The 17,876-nt window shown below is 35.9% G+C and overlaps 2 protein-coding genes across 4 annotated transcripts in view; one reads left to right on the forward strand and one right to left on the reverse strand.

Moving 5' to 3' along the window:
• The window catches only part of CTNNA3 (catenin alpha 3), a 289,557-nt gene that overhangs the window by 57,373 nt on the left and 214,308 nt on the right, over nucleotides 1-17,876 (reverse strand). Inside the window, exon 8 of one of the 3 annotated variants that reach the window (XM_019617503.2) lies at nucleotides 860-1,018. The exons of the other annotated variants lie outside the window; for them this stretch is intronic. Coding sequence (XP_019473048.1) covers nucleotides 875-1,018 — 144 coding nt within the window. The 3' untranslated portion in view covers nucleotides 860-874. Of the gene's footprint in view, nucleotides 1-859; nucleotides 1,019-17,876 lie in introns of those variants that run through there. 3 annotated transcript variants of the gene reach the window in all.
• LRRTM3 (leucine rich repeat transmembrane neuronal 3) overlaps nucleotides 2,567-17,876 on the forward strand; it is an 89,747-nt gene continuing 74,437 nt past the window's right edge. Inside the window, exons 1-2 of the mRNA XM_003207873.4 lie at nucleotides 2,567-3,114; nucleotides 3,432-4,963. Coding sequence (XP_003207921.1) covers nucleotides 3,111-3,114; nucleotides 3,432-4,963 — 1,536 coding nt within the window. The 5' untranslated portion in view covers nucleotides 2,567-3,110. The remainder of the gene's footprint in view (nucleotides 3,115-3,431; nucleotides 4,964-17,876) is intronic.

Genomic DNA, 17,876 nt, shown 5'->3' on the forward strand with positions numbered 1-17,876 from the left:
TACAGCAGCTAACGAACACAAACTTACACATAGTCTAAGTTAAATTCACATTAATCCTGTAACACACTCAAAATTTTTAGACACCTGGGAGTTGTGATTTTAAAACTAGCTTATTCATAAGAAACATTCACCAGTTTGGCCTCAAGTTCTTTTTTCCTAGTGGCATGAGTTAGAAGGTAATGCAATGGGGTTGCAAAGACATATAAACTCTATTTGATAGAAGGCAAAGGTTAAAGCCCTTACAAAAGGTATCTTCTTATCTAAAATGCAGCTTTAACTTAATTCCCTATTTTTCATAGTTTATAATATGGCTATCAGACTGTGCTGAAATTCTGCTTGAAATGGTTCATACTGGGAGCAGCTTTATTTCAGCAATTTGAAAAGAAACCATTCAACTGTACGAAGATACAGAAATGTAATTTTAAAAAACTGTTTATCAGACACTGGCACTTTTCCTGCTTGTGTAATTCAGAAAGGATCTCAGTAAAGAAAATTGAATTTGGCAATCCATTAATACAGATTTGATGCTCTCTCTGTTCATCTCTTGATGTCTCACCCCTTTCAAAAAAATGAAAATAACTCATGGTAAAAGAGTGGCTGTTCCCTCACATTTGTCCACTGTATTGGCAATTATTAAAACCCTGGAAAAGCTACTGAAGCTCTGCTGACTCATGGTGGCAGAGAAATTACTTGTTAATTCCATAATGAAGATACAGAAAGAAGACAAACGAGGAAAAGCCAGAGAACTATCAAAATCTGAGAAGAAGACTGAACTAGTAAAGTTGTACCAACTCCTACTGATATGAAAATTCATACTTAATTTCAACCCATCTAAGTTTAGGAACCTGAGCCATTTCAATAAAGAGCTCACTTGTCACGGACATCCTCTTCTGTCAGCAGAGGAAAAGAGTGGCAGTTCCAGGAGACAAATTGGCTTACTGAAAGTCTGAATTGTCTTCCAAAGATGCCAGTCCTGCTCCATCAAGTACACACAGACCTCAAGGCAGTGATGGAAAACCTAAAATAAGCACATCAGGACAGGCACATGATACTTCTGCCAGCCAAACAGCTCACCAGACTATCAAAGTTCCCAGCACATCCTGCATTTTTTCACTGGCCTCCCAACCCAACAGATCAGATTCAACAGCTAAAGATGTGCTGTGTTGAGAATGGGAGATCATGATAAATTTAGAACTAACCCTTTCCATCTCCACAAAACTGAGCCACACTGGAGAACCTTCTTATGGTGGGGCCTTATGCAGATAAGTAGTTTTGAGTGATGACATGAAAAACGATCACCAGTTGTTATTAGTGAGGGGCAACCACGCTCCTAATTTAGGCACTACAGGTAGGTGCATTAATCCTCTGATGCAATTGCTTTAAGCCTTAAGTCATTCACAGACTGAGTACTAGGCAATACTGGCATTTTTAAACATGGAAAAATTTAGGTTTCGCCTTCTTTTAAATTCTTTACTGCTCAAAATCCAAAGCACATTTTTCCAAGGAGGAAGGTTCCTCAGAGGGGAACAGCAGTTCTTAGAGCTATCTGGTTGCATTTGAGGGACTATCATCTGTACTCCCTTTTTAGCAAGTAGTACACTTCAGGCTTTTACATGTTCTAGCACTATACTGAGCTTTGACTTCATACTTTTCCATCATCTCTGATCACAGTTTTCTTGGTGAAGGAAGAATGCTAACATGGTGCATTTGTATAATGCCATCCTCCCATCACTCTGCCCACTTAAGAGGATGTGTCCTTTCTCTACAGCACACAGCAAACAAAGTAAAGGGAAAGAGAAAAAGGCTCTTTGTGACAGTCCAGAGTCACACATCTAAAAGAATTCTGCATACTTTACCTTCACATAAAATTCTACCCATGACATAGCCTACAGTAAAAACAATTCACCTGATTGAGGTAACACATCAAGCTGCTTAGTCCCCATGTTGCAGGAATCATGGAAGCATGTATTTGAAGTGTTTGTGCTGTGGAACAAAGTGACAACAAGTTGGGAAATAAATGAGCACAATACTTTCTTCTAATCTCCTGGCATTATATTTTTTAACAGATGAGAAAAAAGTAAAAAGGCAGAATGTCAGCTCCGAAACATTTTTCATGTTACATAGTGTCCCCACTGAAATGCTTGATAAGAGACACAGTGAGGGGCTGATACTTCACTAAAAAAAAATCGTGAGTTATTGCACAAAAAATCTTGTAAGCATGTCTCATGCAATGAGAGGAAAAAAACTCAACCCTTAGGACTGGAAATTTGTATCTGCGTCCTACAAATGTCATGTTATCCTTCCAGACAAAAGTCTCAGCCGTGCATACAGAGCTATTAAGTTCAAGGATGCAAAACAGCTTTCAGAAACAGTAAAAGAGGCTAAGAGGATTTGGATATTTCAGCATACCTCGCTAATTTACATTGAAGCTGACCAGTCTGCTCCTATTAGTCACTCAGAACAATCACTCTTTTCCCAGCAGAGCTTACTCATTTGCAAGATAAAAGGAAGACATTTCTGCACATGCCCGTAATATTCTTCACCACTGGGGGCAGCTTTACATAAGACTGCATTCACTGAAACCAAAGCAACAGTCGGACGGAGCTTTCAGAATGACAGTACGCAGAAGTGAGCAGAGCTTGTTCGTTGTACGGGCTTATTCTACCTTCTATGCTACAAAGCAGCTTCCTAGCCGGATCGGGTACTAAGTAAGGGAACTGCTGTGCTATGGAATACAGACGTGTGAATTCAGATAGCTAAATGGTGCTCGGAAGAATCTAAAATGCTTTCTTATAAAGAGAAATTTTAAAAGCCAGGTTCCTAACTATAAAGATGCAAAAACGTAACATCCATGAAGATCCTATTACCTAGGAAGAATTTGACATTTTTCTGCGAATGCTGTGTTGGGATTGATTTATTCTTGGAGTGTTCTGCATGGCTGGCAAAGAATAATGTTCCAAAATCGGTCCATCTCCCAAGGGGTCCAATTTTTCTTCCTGGGTGTCAGCGAGCCCTGACTCACTACAGTGCAGCTGACAGGGGCTGCCATGCTTGTGGCACACTAAGCAAAAAACAAAAGACCTAAGGACGACCTTTGAACAACACAAAGGATGGGTATGTTTTTCATGTTATTTTTTTAATATACAATTCATATACACTGCATAGCCTCTGCTTTAATTGCTCCATAGACTTACCTTTATATGATTTGTGATTACAGTTAAATTGCTGAGGGGTTACACCTTTTACCCAACTGTTTTCTCAATATTTATAAAGGCATTCTTTAAAAAAATCTGAGTAAAGAAAACAATGTGAAAAGTAGTTGAGACAAGCTAGGGATTTTTAAGTGATTGTTGAAATAAAGATTTTAGCATGATTGAAAGACATGACTGATGTGTGGGGGGATAACTTTTCTAAGTTGTTTTTATTTCCAGGTTTCAATGTAATTAGGCTACTGAGCGGATCAGCTGTAGCTCTGGTAATAGCCCCTACTGTATTACTGACAATGCTTTCTTCTGCTGAACGAGGATGCCCTAAGGGCTGTAGGTGTGAAGGCAAAATGGTATATTGTGAATCTCAGAAATTGCAGGAGATTCCCTCAAGTATATCTGCTGGTTGTTTAGGTTTGTCCCTTCGATATAACAGCCTCCAAAAACTAAAATACAATCAATTTAAAGGTCTTAATCAACTCACCTGGCTCTATTTAGACCATAACCACATCAGCAATATTGACGAAAATGCTTTCAATGGAATACGCAGACTAAAAGAGTTGATCTTGAGTTCCAACAGAATCTCCTATTTTCTTAATAATACCTTCAGACCTGTGACAAATCTCCGGAATTTGGATCTGTCATACAATCAGCTGCAGTCTCTGGGATCTGAACAGTTCAGGGGCTTAAGGAAGCTGCTGAGTTTACATTTGCGGTCCAATTCCCTAAGAACCATCCCTGTTCGAATATTTCAAGATTGTAGAAACCTTGAACTGTTGGACCTGGGTTATAATCGCATCCGAAGTTTAGCAAGAAATGTCTTTGCAGGCATGATCAGACTGAAAGAGCTTCATCTGGAGCACAATCAATTTTCTAAGCTCAACCTGGCACTTTTTCCAAGGCTAGTCAGCCTTCAAAACCTTTATTTACAGTGGAATAAAATCAGTGTGATAGGACAAACTATGTCCTGGACCTGGAGCTCATTACAAAGGCTTGATTTATCTGGCAATGAAATAGAAGCTTTCAGTGGACCTAGTGTTTTTCAGTGTGTGCCCAATTTACAGCGCCTCAACCTGGATTCAAACAAGCTCACATTTATTGGTCAAGAAATTTTGGACTCCTGGATATCCCTCAATGACATCAGCCTTGCTGGGAATATATGGGAATGCAGCAGAAACATTTGCTCTCTGGTAAACTGGCTTAAAAGTTTTAGGGGGCTGAGAGAAAACACAATAATTTGTGCCAGCCCGAAAGAGCTGCAGGGGGTGAATGTTGTTGATGCAGTGAAAAACTACAGCATCTGTGGCAAAAGTACCACGGAAAGGTTTGAATTAGCACGAGCTCTCCCAAAGCCAACGTTTAAACCAAAACTCACCAGGCCTAAACACGACAGCAAGCCCCCTCTACCCCCAACTATTGGAGCCACTGAATCAAGCTCTGAACCTGAGCATGACACAGAACACATCTCCTTTCATAAAATCATAGCAGGGAGCGTGGCCCTTTTCTTGTCTGTGCTTGTGATCCTGCTGGTAATCTATGTGTCATGGAAGCGTTACCCAGCCAGTATGAAGCAGCTGCAGCAGCGCTCTCTCATGCGGAGGCACAGGAAAAAGAAAAGACAGTCACTGAAGCAAATGACTCCAAGCACACAGGAATTTTATGTAGATTACAAACCTACCAACACTGAGACCAGTGAGATGCTGCTGAATGGAGCAGGACCCTGCACGTATAACAAATCAGGCTCCAGGGAATGCGAGGTATGAACCATTGTGATAAAAGAGCTTTTAAAAGCTGGGAAATAGTGGTGCTTTATTGAACTCTAGGGACTATAAAGGGAACGTTTTTCTTACTTTTCTGGCACAGCTCTTCCATGTCACTTATTTTGTACGTTCATAATACTGGTCATTTTATTCTCATACATAATCAAGTCATTGAAATTTAAATACCGCAATCAATGTGAAGTCTGAGCTCTGGTTTAATACAATACCTATTGTACAAATCCTCTTCTGATTTCATTAAAGTCTTGCTTGTTTTTAAATAGAAAACTTCTTTCATAACTAATCCACTGCACCTGCAGTGAGTGTGCTTCTGTTTAGGGAGAAAGATCACAACAATGATGAAAAATAAATAAATCAAACCCAGTTCCCTTCCCAGCCCATGCTCTGAAACTTGCTTTTTGAGCTAAGGTACTGTAGCATCATAGGAATTCTGATTTTTCTGAGTCAAGAGATGGTGCAGGAGTAGCTCTGAAAAACTGCCTGATTTCTGCCTAACACATGACATAATAATAATAATAATAAAAAAAAACCAATATCTCGGGCTTGAGTCATCAAACCAAAAGCAGAGTAGGCTTAATATAAATTTTAAAATAAAAACTGTAGAATGGGGTTTATTCTACTGCATTATAATAGTTTTTCTATGGCTGATAACTAGTAATTGAAACCTGTTTTTGTGACTTCATACAAAAGGTGCCAGTGTTTATCCCTTACACCCAGTTGCCTTTCAGAAAGTAGTCAAAAGGCATTCATTAAGTGAGGAGCAGAAATTCCTTATTGATGCAATTAGAGGAACTGAAATGTGCAGTAGCAAAAGTGACACCACTTCCTGCACACATTTGTACAAGTGCTCATTAGAAATTCTCTTTTCAAGACTGTCAAAGACATTAATGTAGCTGAAGAAACAATTAAATCTGCCATTTTCTTCTATTTCTTTCTATTTGCTGGGCTTGTTGTTGTTGTGATGTATTCTGTACACTGTCTCTCTAGTAACTAAATAAAGCTTCATTGCAATCAAAGCCAAACAGTGTACATTTTAGAAAAACAGCAACTGCAAAAGAGCTCTCTGAGAAAATTTGTCACTCACTGATCTAAGTACACTGCATCTAAAAATCCTTCAAGAAGTCAGTGACAAGTTATTTTTCTCTCTTACCAAAACCCTGATGTCATTACAAGAATTCAGATACTCAAATTTAATGTGAAGTAATTCACCAGTTGTTCTGGACAAAATACAGATTTGTAACCTGGCTCCTCCCTTTCCTGTCTCTATAAAAGCTTTTTTTTTTCTTCTTCCAATTGCTTAGAATATAACATCCTCCGTATTTGGAAAAATAATCATATATTCTATGTATTTTGATGGTCTTCTGAACACAGATGTTTTCTTCATTCTTGAAATAATACAGCAGCACCCATACAGAAGTAGAGTTAGTAATGCAATTATTTTGTAACTTGATTTGGCTTAGCAAACTGCACATCTTCAATCACTTGGAAGGGAATGTTTCTTCAAAGCAGTTTCACTGCAGCAGATTAGAGGAAGCAAAGCCTTAGCAGGATGTTCTATTGAATTTTTACTAGAAAAATAATCATCACAGCCAATCACCTTGAAATGTGCTAGATACAACGAAAACAAACCTATGAATCATTTCTCTAAAGGAACTAATACACTTGAAGGGTATTCGGCTTTTGTGGTGGTAGTGTTATTGTTGTTGATATAGCATATAATGAAACCAATCTCATTTTCAAGGACTGTATTGAGTAAGAATGGAAGCTTGAGACTATACTGAACCCTGCAACACAGAGATCTCATTTTATTAAATATAGAAAAGATCCTGAACATTTAATAATGGAAGTCCTGGAGATGTTTTAGCAGCACTGAGCAGACTGTAATTTTTAAGCTGAATTGTAGCTTAAAAGTTGCTACCGAAAGTCAATATAAATTGAATTAACTTAGCTATTATGGGATTCAGTTTTCCACCAGCAAGTTTTGGTAACCTCTGTACTGAAGGATTGTAAGTTTGCTGTAAACTTATTGATAAGAACTACGGCTGTACTTCTATAGTCTTTAATGTCTGCATTGGTGACTAATGCTATGTACTACCAAAACAAAAAGGATTTGGCCTCAAACATACATATGTTCATACACAGAAATCACGTACACACACACACAAAGTTCTGCTATCCTTGACTTCGGGAAGTGCTGACTACATTAAAGAAATAATTTCATATGATTAATTTAGAATTTATATTATTTAAAAATATTCAATACATATTCTAAAATTTCTAAATATATTGTGATTGTGAGTCAATGTCTTTTTAATGCCCTATTATACCCCAATACTCAGGAAAAACAAAATCTCATATCTCCCTACAGAAAGCAATTCCTGTAAAGATATCACTAACTCACTTTGAAAATATTTAACTATGGAACTGAAAAAGCAGCTAAGGCCAGTATATCATTAATGACAAAAATAACAAAAATTCAGCACATTTATATTCAAGTAGACACGCTCAGATCAACTGTGTTATTTGTTGCCTGAGAAACAACAGACAGACTTCATGTATTGCCAACTATGTACCAAACACAGATGAACGTGTAATTGCTGCTATTGCTGTCTTATTACACAAAATAAAATGCCCAGTATAACTAATTGAACCTTCTTGCACAGCCTGAGGCCTGAGAATTGAGTCATTTAATCCCACTCTATGGCTTAGAAAACACTTTTTAACCAGCTTTGTAGCATGTTAAAACATACAAAACCCATGCTTTAAACTGTATAAGGAGAACATGAAATAAACTAACCTTAATCCCACTATGTAGAATTAAACATTATAGAATTGACTTGTTTTGGGAGACTAGGCCACCAGTGTCACAAATTTTAATCATCTTGTGGGAAACAACGTCAATTTAACTGAGCAACCTTTAGTTCCTGTGAGAGGTTGCCCTTTTCCTAAATACAAACGAAATGATAAAGCTTCAGAGATTTCAGAGAAGAAATTCCTTGTCTGTTTCCCTTTAGTCTGGACATATAGAGTTCTTGTCCCACTTTGTCTTGGCTTTCAGAATTTTTGATGCCAGTCTCTCACAGAACTCTTCCTGGGTTGATGCTGAGAGATCTTCAGAGGGTGTGTAATAACTGTGATGGCTTTTAAAGACCTACTCCTCCTTCAAGTATTTCAGGTACGAAGTTGAGGCAGGAGATGCAGGAGATGTGACAAAACACCCCTTATAACTTGCCTGTCCTTTAATGGCTTTGAAGCTGTTTGTATATTCCAAGTTGAGAAGAGCAAGATTGCATTTATAGGTGTTATTGTTTGTCTGTTTAAAATCAATTTCTATTTCTTTCCCTGAGACTTATCTAGTGTTACCTAGTGTTTTGGAATTACCATTTGAAGACCAAGGTATTTCAAGATAGAAAAAAATGCAGAACCCCTTAATGACAGTTTTCATTTTCATTGGTTTAGCAGTCAACAGTTATTTAAACAATGAAAATAGAACTGTCAGGTCGGATCACCAAACAAGGCTGTTTCATCTTATAGCAGCACCCCAACGATCTGGGAAGTTGTCAGCACATCCTCTGCTAGCCATTCTACAGAGATCTTGCAACGATCTCTCATGTTAAAAGTTTATACGAGGCATGTTGGGAAGATGACAAAGGAGATAACAGATTTGAGGTAATTTGCTTGAGATCACACACCAACTATGTTCTGGGAAGATAAATCCAGTCACTTTCTCCAATGGCATCCTCTTAGCCAGTGGACTAGTTAGCTTTCCAGTTAAAAGACTGAGATGCTATTCACTAGCTCTTAAAATACTTGACTGATATTTTAGAATACTAGATAGTACAGAATGCACATTTTTTTGAAAAGAAAATAATTAATGTACTAAGCAAATTCAAGCAGACTGATAATGTTCATTCACTGTGCTGAGATTACCTCCAGCAATTGTAGAGTAGAAGAATAATAATGAGACCAAGTGGCTTGAATATAATGAATGCAAGCATCTCTGCTGGCTGGTAGGCTTTCATTACTCGCTATCTGCATTTACACAGTCATCATGCATTACTGTTTGGTTTTTTAAATGTTATATGAACTAGCAAACCTTGATTTAAAATTCAATTGCAAAAATGAACATAAACTTAGACTATTTCTGCAAACAATGAAAAATTCTCCATTTACTGCAAAGGAAAGGTCTTTTCCATCAGCCGTTCAACTCTAGATAAATATTCTCCTAGATGAATTTCTGTGGAACAATAGTGACATCCAGTGGGTAGTAAGCTTAATCACAGGTCTCTATTGCATACAGATTTGTTTGCCTTTTTACTTTGTATTCTTCTGCATAACATGATGGCAGCAGCTAATCCTTTCATCAAACTAAGCACTCAATTGTATTTTAATTTCATCTCTATGAGAGTCATAACCTGAACACAGTGAATGATGGAGAAAAAAAATAGATGAATGCAAGCAAGAAATGGTCTATCCAGTGTGTAAAGATCCACTATCATTAAAAGGCAAGAAGCACTAAGCAGTAAGAATAGGAGCTGTAAAAAAATTTTTTTTAGAACATATTACCAATAAAACACAACTAAGTGACATTAAGATAATATAAAAATTTATACTATAAACAACTATTTCAACTTCCCAAAACAGCATAAGATTAAAAAATTTATTTTTTACAAGAACAAAAAAGGTAACATGTCAAAAGAAAGGGGACCCAATCCATTTTAACAAGTTAAAGATACAAATAATGAAAAAATTATCAATGACATGAGTACACAGCGTATTTGCTTGGGAAAAGGTTATTTGTAGCAACTTGCTGGTATGTTCTGTTGCAAGTACTTTAGGCCTGAGGGTACGTCAATACTACCAGCAATATTTTAAAATACTGTGAAGGATATAAGTCAATGAAATCAGGTTTAAAGCTACTATAGATATCAGTCAAACCTGGTTTCCTTAAGAAGATGCACAAGAACTCATTTCACTCCACACTGAATGAAGTACAGTCATAGTTTTAGATTTTATATACACGGGATCAACTATCAGATAATGTGCAGCCCTTGTTTTTGTTCCTAGCTAGCTTTCTAGAATTGGTGCTATGACAGCAACACAATACAGAACACTGATGTGATCCTCAGGGTTACAGTTAAACTATCTCTTGGTGCAATGTGAGCGGAACAAAATTGGATGCAAAAAAGGAAAAAGAAACAGTGTACAAGAGTTATGAACTGACCTGCAAGACTATAAATTAATGAAAAGTAGTATAATCAAGACAGTCCACAATAGATAGCCGGGATTTGATGGCCAGTGTTTTACCTACCAGAAAAATTGTATTAAATTTAGAACTAGAACAAGCCTTGTAAAGGTAATCATGAAAAAAGACTTGCAAGGAAAGGTAGTATGTTTTATTTGACCTAACCCCTATAGAGATCATACATCCCTAAAATTCTTGTCTTGTTCATGATAATAGGCTATCATGGGTACAGCATTAGTATTCAAATGTAAGACTGAGCACAATTTGCTAAGAAGAGATGAAAGGGTTGAAAGACACCTACTCCTTTATTAGGCTTTCCTTTCTAAACACATGAATGAAATTTACAGTAGTTATTACAGGAAATGTTTTACATCCATGTGAAAACTACAATTTCAAAAATCCTTGTTAAACAAACTTTTTAGCAAAACAGAATCTTTAATTTTTTCTTACAGTTTCTTACTGTTTCTCACAAGCTCTTTAGCTTGTATTGAAAAAACTAGAGATCTAATCTCAAAAACAGAGATCCCTCAATTATATCTTTTTAATCCCTAAAATAGTCTCTTCCTATGTTCCTGTGTGACTAATACATTGACCACACGTCATAACTTGTGCTTTGATTGAATGTTATGTTTCTATTACTTCAACATTAGTGGTAGACTTAAGATCATGTAGGACTTCATAATTACAGTTCAATCTTGCAAATCTCAAAATGTTTCATCGAAGCACAATCAGACTGTATTAAAATAAGGACAAAGGAAACTGAAACATTCTAATTACTCATTTACTTACACTCTGAGCAAAGACATAAATACACTATGATGTTTATTGCTTCACTACACCGCTGCAAAATCATCTGCCCAATCTGCATGCAAATCCTTTTCTTATTCAAACTAACCAATTAGATAACTAGCTTGGTCTCTTCATTGCTTACTGCTAGAAAATGAACAAACAAACAAGCAACTTTGATATTGGCAGCTGCCTGCAAGAGTTGTAATCATGAAGTCAGCCTTTATTACAGTTATCCTCGCTTGACAACTGTAGGAGTTACTACTGGATATCATGTATTATAGCTGTGCTCTACCTCCTAATGTGATATATGAACCATATGATAACTTTGCATTTTTATGGACACTACTATTTATGTGCAAATTATACTGAGAGATGGAAAACAGAAAAGACTCAGGAAAAGGACTATATATAAACAGAACCAGTAAAACTTCAAGAAAGATCAGTGAGATTTTCCGGAAGTAAGCAATTTTAAAAAATACAAAATCACATTGTAAGCTAAAATTGCAGTGTTAAAATAATAGTGTTTGTACATTTCTTAAAGTATTTCTGTTGTTTCTTTTTGTTTGTTTTTTAATTGCTACTATCTGATTCTGGGCATTTTGAAATATGAAACAAAAAAGTTTCTCAGTAACTTCTATTTCAAAGCTGATTTAATCAAATGGAGAAACTGACTTCCTCTGATGTAACATGCCTTTTCTGAAGCTATGGGACTGAGTTCACATAGAAATAACCAAAATACTTTTCATCTTACTGTACTGTTGTCTCTTGTATCGTTACTTTCAACATCCCTAGCAATGATATAATACTACTTGTTGATAACATGGATTACTCTAGCTGAGCCCATTCCTCCAGCATTTTTTCTGTGCTTTGAGGCAAAACATGGGTTGTGTCGATAGGTCTAATGTACACTTTGTGATCAGGAACATCATACTGCATGTTTGAATAACATTTCTTCTGTAGTCATTGGTGCTGCAGAACTCATGTATCTAATTTTAAATTAAGCACCATATTTCCCACTTCCTTAAAGACTACAAAGTTCTCAAATCAACATCAAAATAATGCAATGAGATTGCCAGCCTCTTCTGCCGGTTCAGCTGTAACTCAGGAGAGAAAACATGCTCAAAATGTTCAAAGGAAGAAACAAAATCTCCAGTGGAAGCTGTGCACCCTAATTGCCTTTGTAATTCTTCCTTTCACTGTCCACATTATTACAAGTGGTTGTGCATAGAGGAAACCCAAAGCTTGAACATGCTTTTCATTATAGCACTGATAATAAGCAATATTGCATTAGTTGTACAATCTCTGCACCACTGAAAACACAACCATCATAACTGGATTCCTTATTCCAAAATATAGATATTATAATGTATATTCCAGCTTACACATTGTTTCTTTTTGCATATTTTTTACTATTCCAGTTATGCAGAAATGCCTTTGGCTTGCAGTAAATTGTGCAAAAGCCACAGGTGATAAAGAGGAATGTAGTTTTCAAAATGCAAACTAGACCCATACAGAAAAGTACTTTAGACTTCAGCACCTTAATGTTTGTTTACTCATTTTTCAGTTTCCTGTGGATTAATTTGTTTACTTTAAAACAGGGCAGATTTTCAAAATCTGCAAATGGGAATTCAAGCACACAGATGACATTCAGTACTTGCAATAGTTGGACACAAACATTTGATATAGTGCTACTCTTCTCTCCTTCCCCCCCAGAGTGAAATTTAAACAAGACTCTTTGTTAGGTATTCAAAGTGCTCTGACCAGCTTCATGAAGCTGGTGTTAAATATCACCTTGCAGGTCATGTGCAAGTTTTCTTGGAAATCAAATTAAACATTTGTACCTCAATCGTGCAGATACTGGTAGATACATCTTACTAAGATTGTGTGGGATGTTTATTAAAAAAAGTATATGTGCTTGGAAATTGTCTGCTGAACTACAAGAGTCTCTGCCACAAATTCCTGCCACACAGTTAAAATTAACCAACCTTGGAAAAGTGATCATTTATGATTCAGTTTATAAACCTGCTACAGACTTAAGAGTCTATTTTTAATCAGATGAGTTTATTCCCATATTTCTTGCTAATGACAATCAGAGTAACCTTATATAAAAATATTTAGCTGAAGTTTGAGAAAAGGATAATCTTTTCCTCTTCAAAAAGTAGTAACATCAAATAATAATTCCAGTACATCAGAGCTTTTTTAACAGCACACTTTGTAATATAACACTGTCATATCATTGTACTAGCCTTCCAGCCATCTGTAATGAGTCACATCCTCAGAACAGTGCAGACTTCACTCTTCATTGCTTCATACCGACCAGATTTTCCTGAAACACACTGTACTACCCAGAATATATATACATGACATATAAAAATATTTTCCAATTTAAAAATGAATTTCACTTCATGTAACACCTGTGACCGAGTGTATACTTAATATCCACCTTCCAAGAAAGGATCACAACACTGGTAGAAACCCTTCAGTGGGAACTTTTCCTAAGGTTATTTGTACCTATTCCAGAACAGTTCGTACTTTTAGAACTAAACATTGAGTGTTCCCTAATATTAATAATCCTTAACAACAGTTTCCAAACTACACTGTTGATATAAATGTGGGACAGAAGCAAAGCGAGCAGCATTATTAAATGAGCTCAAAAGCTGCTTACCACTTCTAATTAGTAGCCAGTAACTTGTCTTCATTAAAGAACCGTTTTCCTTCAAGCATAAGTACTGCTGGACAATATATCTCCCTTCATCTGTAATGACACTGGCAATACATAAGTTACAATGGCAGATAATATGGAGGGAGAGGGGAAGGGAACTAACATTCTAAATCATAATTCTGTATATTAAATCTTATATCTTCCAATTTAAAAAGCACATATGTAGAAAATTAACAGTTTACCCTGAAGGAAACAATAAACACTGTGAGGTAATCTGCATAAAATTGCCGGTAACCAAGCTCTTTTAAATGAGAGTTTCAACTTAGAGCTTGTATTTATTTTACAGCTCAGGAAAGCCAACAGTCAAAGCATCTTAACATTTCTATACTTTATACATATTTATTTTAATTTTTGCTTATAACATTTTTAGGACAAATTTTGAAATATTAAAGTGATAAGCAATTGTATATCAGACTGAGCAGAAGAAAACAACACTGTAAGGGAAGCTGACTGTGTGTGGTATGCATTTAATATTAACTTGCATGTACTGAAGTCCAGCAATATGGAATTGTTTTTTTTATTTTAAAAAAAGCTTAGTAAACACAGTAACTTAATTGAATATACACAGTTTCTTACTATCCAGAAGAATATAGGCTTGTCTTATGTTCAGACTTAGAAGAAAATTCATTTTGTAGCAGTGTAAATTAATTTTATTCATAAATTAATAAATTTTAATCATATTGCAATAGAGTGCACTCTCAAATCTAAAATCATGCTGCATTTGGTTTGTAAAAGTATCTTAAAACTTCTATATAGTAATCATAGTAATATAAGTAATGAAAGTAATTCAATTATAGCAATATAGCAATAAAATTTTTTTTTAAAAATCCACAGAGCTACTGACAAGAATGCTTTGGCTTCATGTATAAACTAACATGGCAAATTCTAAATTTAACAAGGACAATTTCTTAAAAAAGCTTCATCGCACTAATCACATCCATCAAGTATATAAAATACATCTTGTCAGCTAAGAACAGAGGACTTCAATTAAATGTAGAACCTTATTCAGCACTTCAAGCTGTTAATGGCTCAAACTCATTAATGAGATGATGAAAAGAAAGGGCTCCTACGTACAGAGTCTACAGTGAGAATTTATTACTAGTTCCCATTAATTCCACCTAAGCTCATATACTTAAGAAGCTGTCCCACATTTATGTCAACACTTCAAATACCAACAGAGAAAGATACAAAAATATTCATGTTTGTGAACGTGCATTCTACATATATTTGGGGCGAGAGAGAAGGATGTTCTTTTTCCCTAACATAGAGAGCTCCCAGAATATATAGTATGATACGTTAACCTGCTTCAGTCTCTGGTTGATCTGAACCTCAAGACAACTTCAGTCAAAGCTTGCTATCACTATTTGATAACTCCTTGCAAAGTTCCAGCAGTTCATTTGAAAAAATACTTCTAAATCTTTCCTTAGACAGTCTGGCTACCTAAAACTGATAATAAAGTTTACCTGGCAGGCACCAAAGTTTTGCCTCAGAAATAAATATAGAAGAGTTTGTCTTTTAAGGTGATGAGGCCTTATGCAGAACAGAGGAAACTATCAAAATGGCACTTTAGGCTGTCCAGCATTTTGATTTTTCAAGTAATAATAAAAAAACACTAACAGCAGATCATAAAGCATGCCCAGGCTCATAAAATTTTATGATTATTTTGGACAGTCTTTTATTTAAATTTGAGAAGTAAAGCAATGGAAAGAGGTTTACAAAACCACAAGTGAACAATCGTTCAACTACAGAAGGGTTTTGGTCTCTGATATGAAGAAAAACAACATTTCTCAGAAACTTATTTCAGTTAAGCAGCTTCATGATTCATGAATTTTTATCCTTGTTGTAGACTGCAGGACTTTCTATAGTGCTTTTAACATTAAGGAAGGCTATTACTGGAATTTCCCAGCTGCAAGATATTCTAAGAGTAGCCTTACTTCTCACAGAAAGGAAAAATATCAATATTCTGATTTCTTTTTCAGATTTCTCTTTCCCAAACCCTTTATTTCCTCTAGCTCACAGTCCCCTTCTTTTGATTGCCTATTTCCTAGGATGAAGAGAATCTAAGAACATCCAAGAACACAAACATAAGAGATGCCCTTAATTTCCAGCCTACCATGTTCTGCAGAGTTCTACAAGGCTCTTTATTTACAATGTCAGCTCCAACAGTAACATTAGAACAAAGAAATATTAGAGAAAATTTCTCAATTTTACATTACTTCTGCTAGAAGAGAAGTCTTACTGATCGAGAAACAAAATGATACAGTGAAAAAAAATCATGCTCAGCTGCTCAGGAAATAAATCTAATACAGAGTTTTGAATGCTTATACCTTCTGCAGAAACCTGTACTATCAATTTTTAAGTGGAATTGACAATATTCAAACATTGTTATGCATGAGAAGACAAAAGTTATATCAAATTATGGACATTGCTGTAGAGCTTTTAGTTACAGATAATTGAATTTTTTGTATTGATGCTTTACTTGGGCACTATATGGATAGAACAGACTTGACGTGTCCTTAAGCTGTGAAGAGGAAGCTGAATTGCCTAAGGTTAATTTCACATTAGCTGAATTATTAATCTCTACCAAATACATCTTTTACATTCCTGAAAAGAACTCTGCAAGTAGAGGTCCTCTATTTCCAGAAAGGTTAGTTTCCAAGTTAAACGGCAATGCTACAGCATATAGATAACACTTCTTCAACTGATCTGGTTAGTTAAAATGCATAGTCTTACTTACAAATGCAGCTGAATAACTCATTATCCCTTTTCCTGAGTAACACCAAACGTTTTACATGTGTATAGTAGGGCTCTTTCTGAACAGTTTAATAAAAAATTTCTGATATATACTCCAGAAAAGGGAATCTTCCCCTTTCTAAAACGTTTCAAATAAAACATTTTCCTAGAGTTCCCTTCTCAATATTTGTAGCCTGCACATCTTACCTGTGCATTTATCCAATTTAATGCTTGTTTTACATAATTCAATACTTCCACTTCCTTGTATCCTCAACAGAAAGGAAAAAACAAACACCATCATGTGGTATATTTCCAGCATAAAACTCCAAGTCCAGATTTGTTGAATGAATTCAGGAGAACATATTAACAGCTTTGAAGTGGGAGGGTAGCTGGCAGAACTGCAATAAAACCTGTGCCAGGCAGTAGATGGAACAGGATTGAAAATGGAAATCCACCTGCTACATAGCTTAGCTAACACACTGCAGTGGTGCTGCATGCTTGTATAAGAAAGTAAAAGATTTGCAAAGGAATATTAACTTTAAAATGTATGGGGATTAAACTGTTTGGAAAACAGCCTGAAATAAAAGAATGCCTCAAAGTCAACCACTCAAAAGTAGCAGACACTTGAAAACACAGCCTTTCCCTGTTTCTCAGTTTAAAAACTGTAGAAATCACTGTGAGAATTACAAGGCTCATTTAGTCAATAATAATAAAACATAGATACCTGAAATTCCAGTTTTGACTGTATCTGAGTCAATACCTTCACATGTTGTACTGCTTGCTCATTCACTCAGAGCAAATGTTGATCATAAGGACAAGATAATCTTTACAAGTTCCTTCCAACCAAAGTCATCCTATGATTCTATGGTTTATGACAACACTCTAAAATGAAACCTCTAAATATTCTAAATCAAACCTTTAGCACAAGATCTGTAGCGAAAAACCTTGACTGGGATGGCATTTGAGTCCTTTCCAAAGAGAAACTTGAAGTTTTCAGTTACTCAAGGAGCTTCTGTGTCCTTCAGAGAAGGAATGTATCTTTTAATCAGATAATTTGTGGTTGGTTGTTTTTTTTTGTTTTTTTTTTCCTCCATGGTGAGGATTCACCAATGCACTTACAAGAGTTAAACTAGGTAACCACTGAAAAGTCTAGTGATTCCACTGCTAGGTCAGCACAACTTTTAAGTCTCGTCAGCTTTACATTCAGCCGCCCAATAAGCCTACCAAAAAGTGACTGAAAAGAAACTGCTCTCTAGGTCATACCTTCTTTTCTAATGAAGGAATTCAAATAAGACCCCCATGGTGCAGTTTATAAAAGGGCCCCTTATTGGCAAAATCATACTGAATGGTTCAAGACCGTTGGATTATCTTTACAATTACCTTCACTTTTTTTTTCTTTTTTT

The sequence above is a fragment of the Meleagris gallopavo genome, chromosome 8, assembly GCF_000146605.3.
Source record: "Meleagris gallopavo isolate NT-WF06-2002-E0010 breed Aviagen turkey brand Nicholas breeding stock chromosome 8, Turkey_5.1, whole genome shotgun sequence".
NCBI lineage: Eukaryota > Metazoa > Chordata > Aves > Galliformes > Phasianidae > Meleagris > Meleagris gallopavo.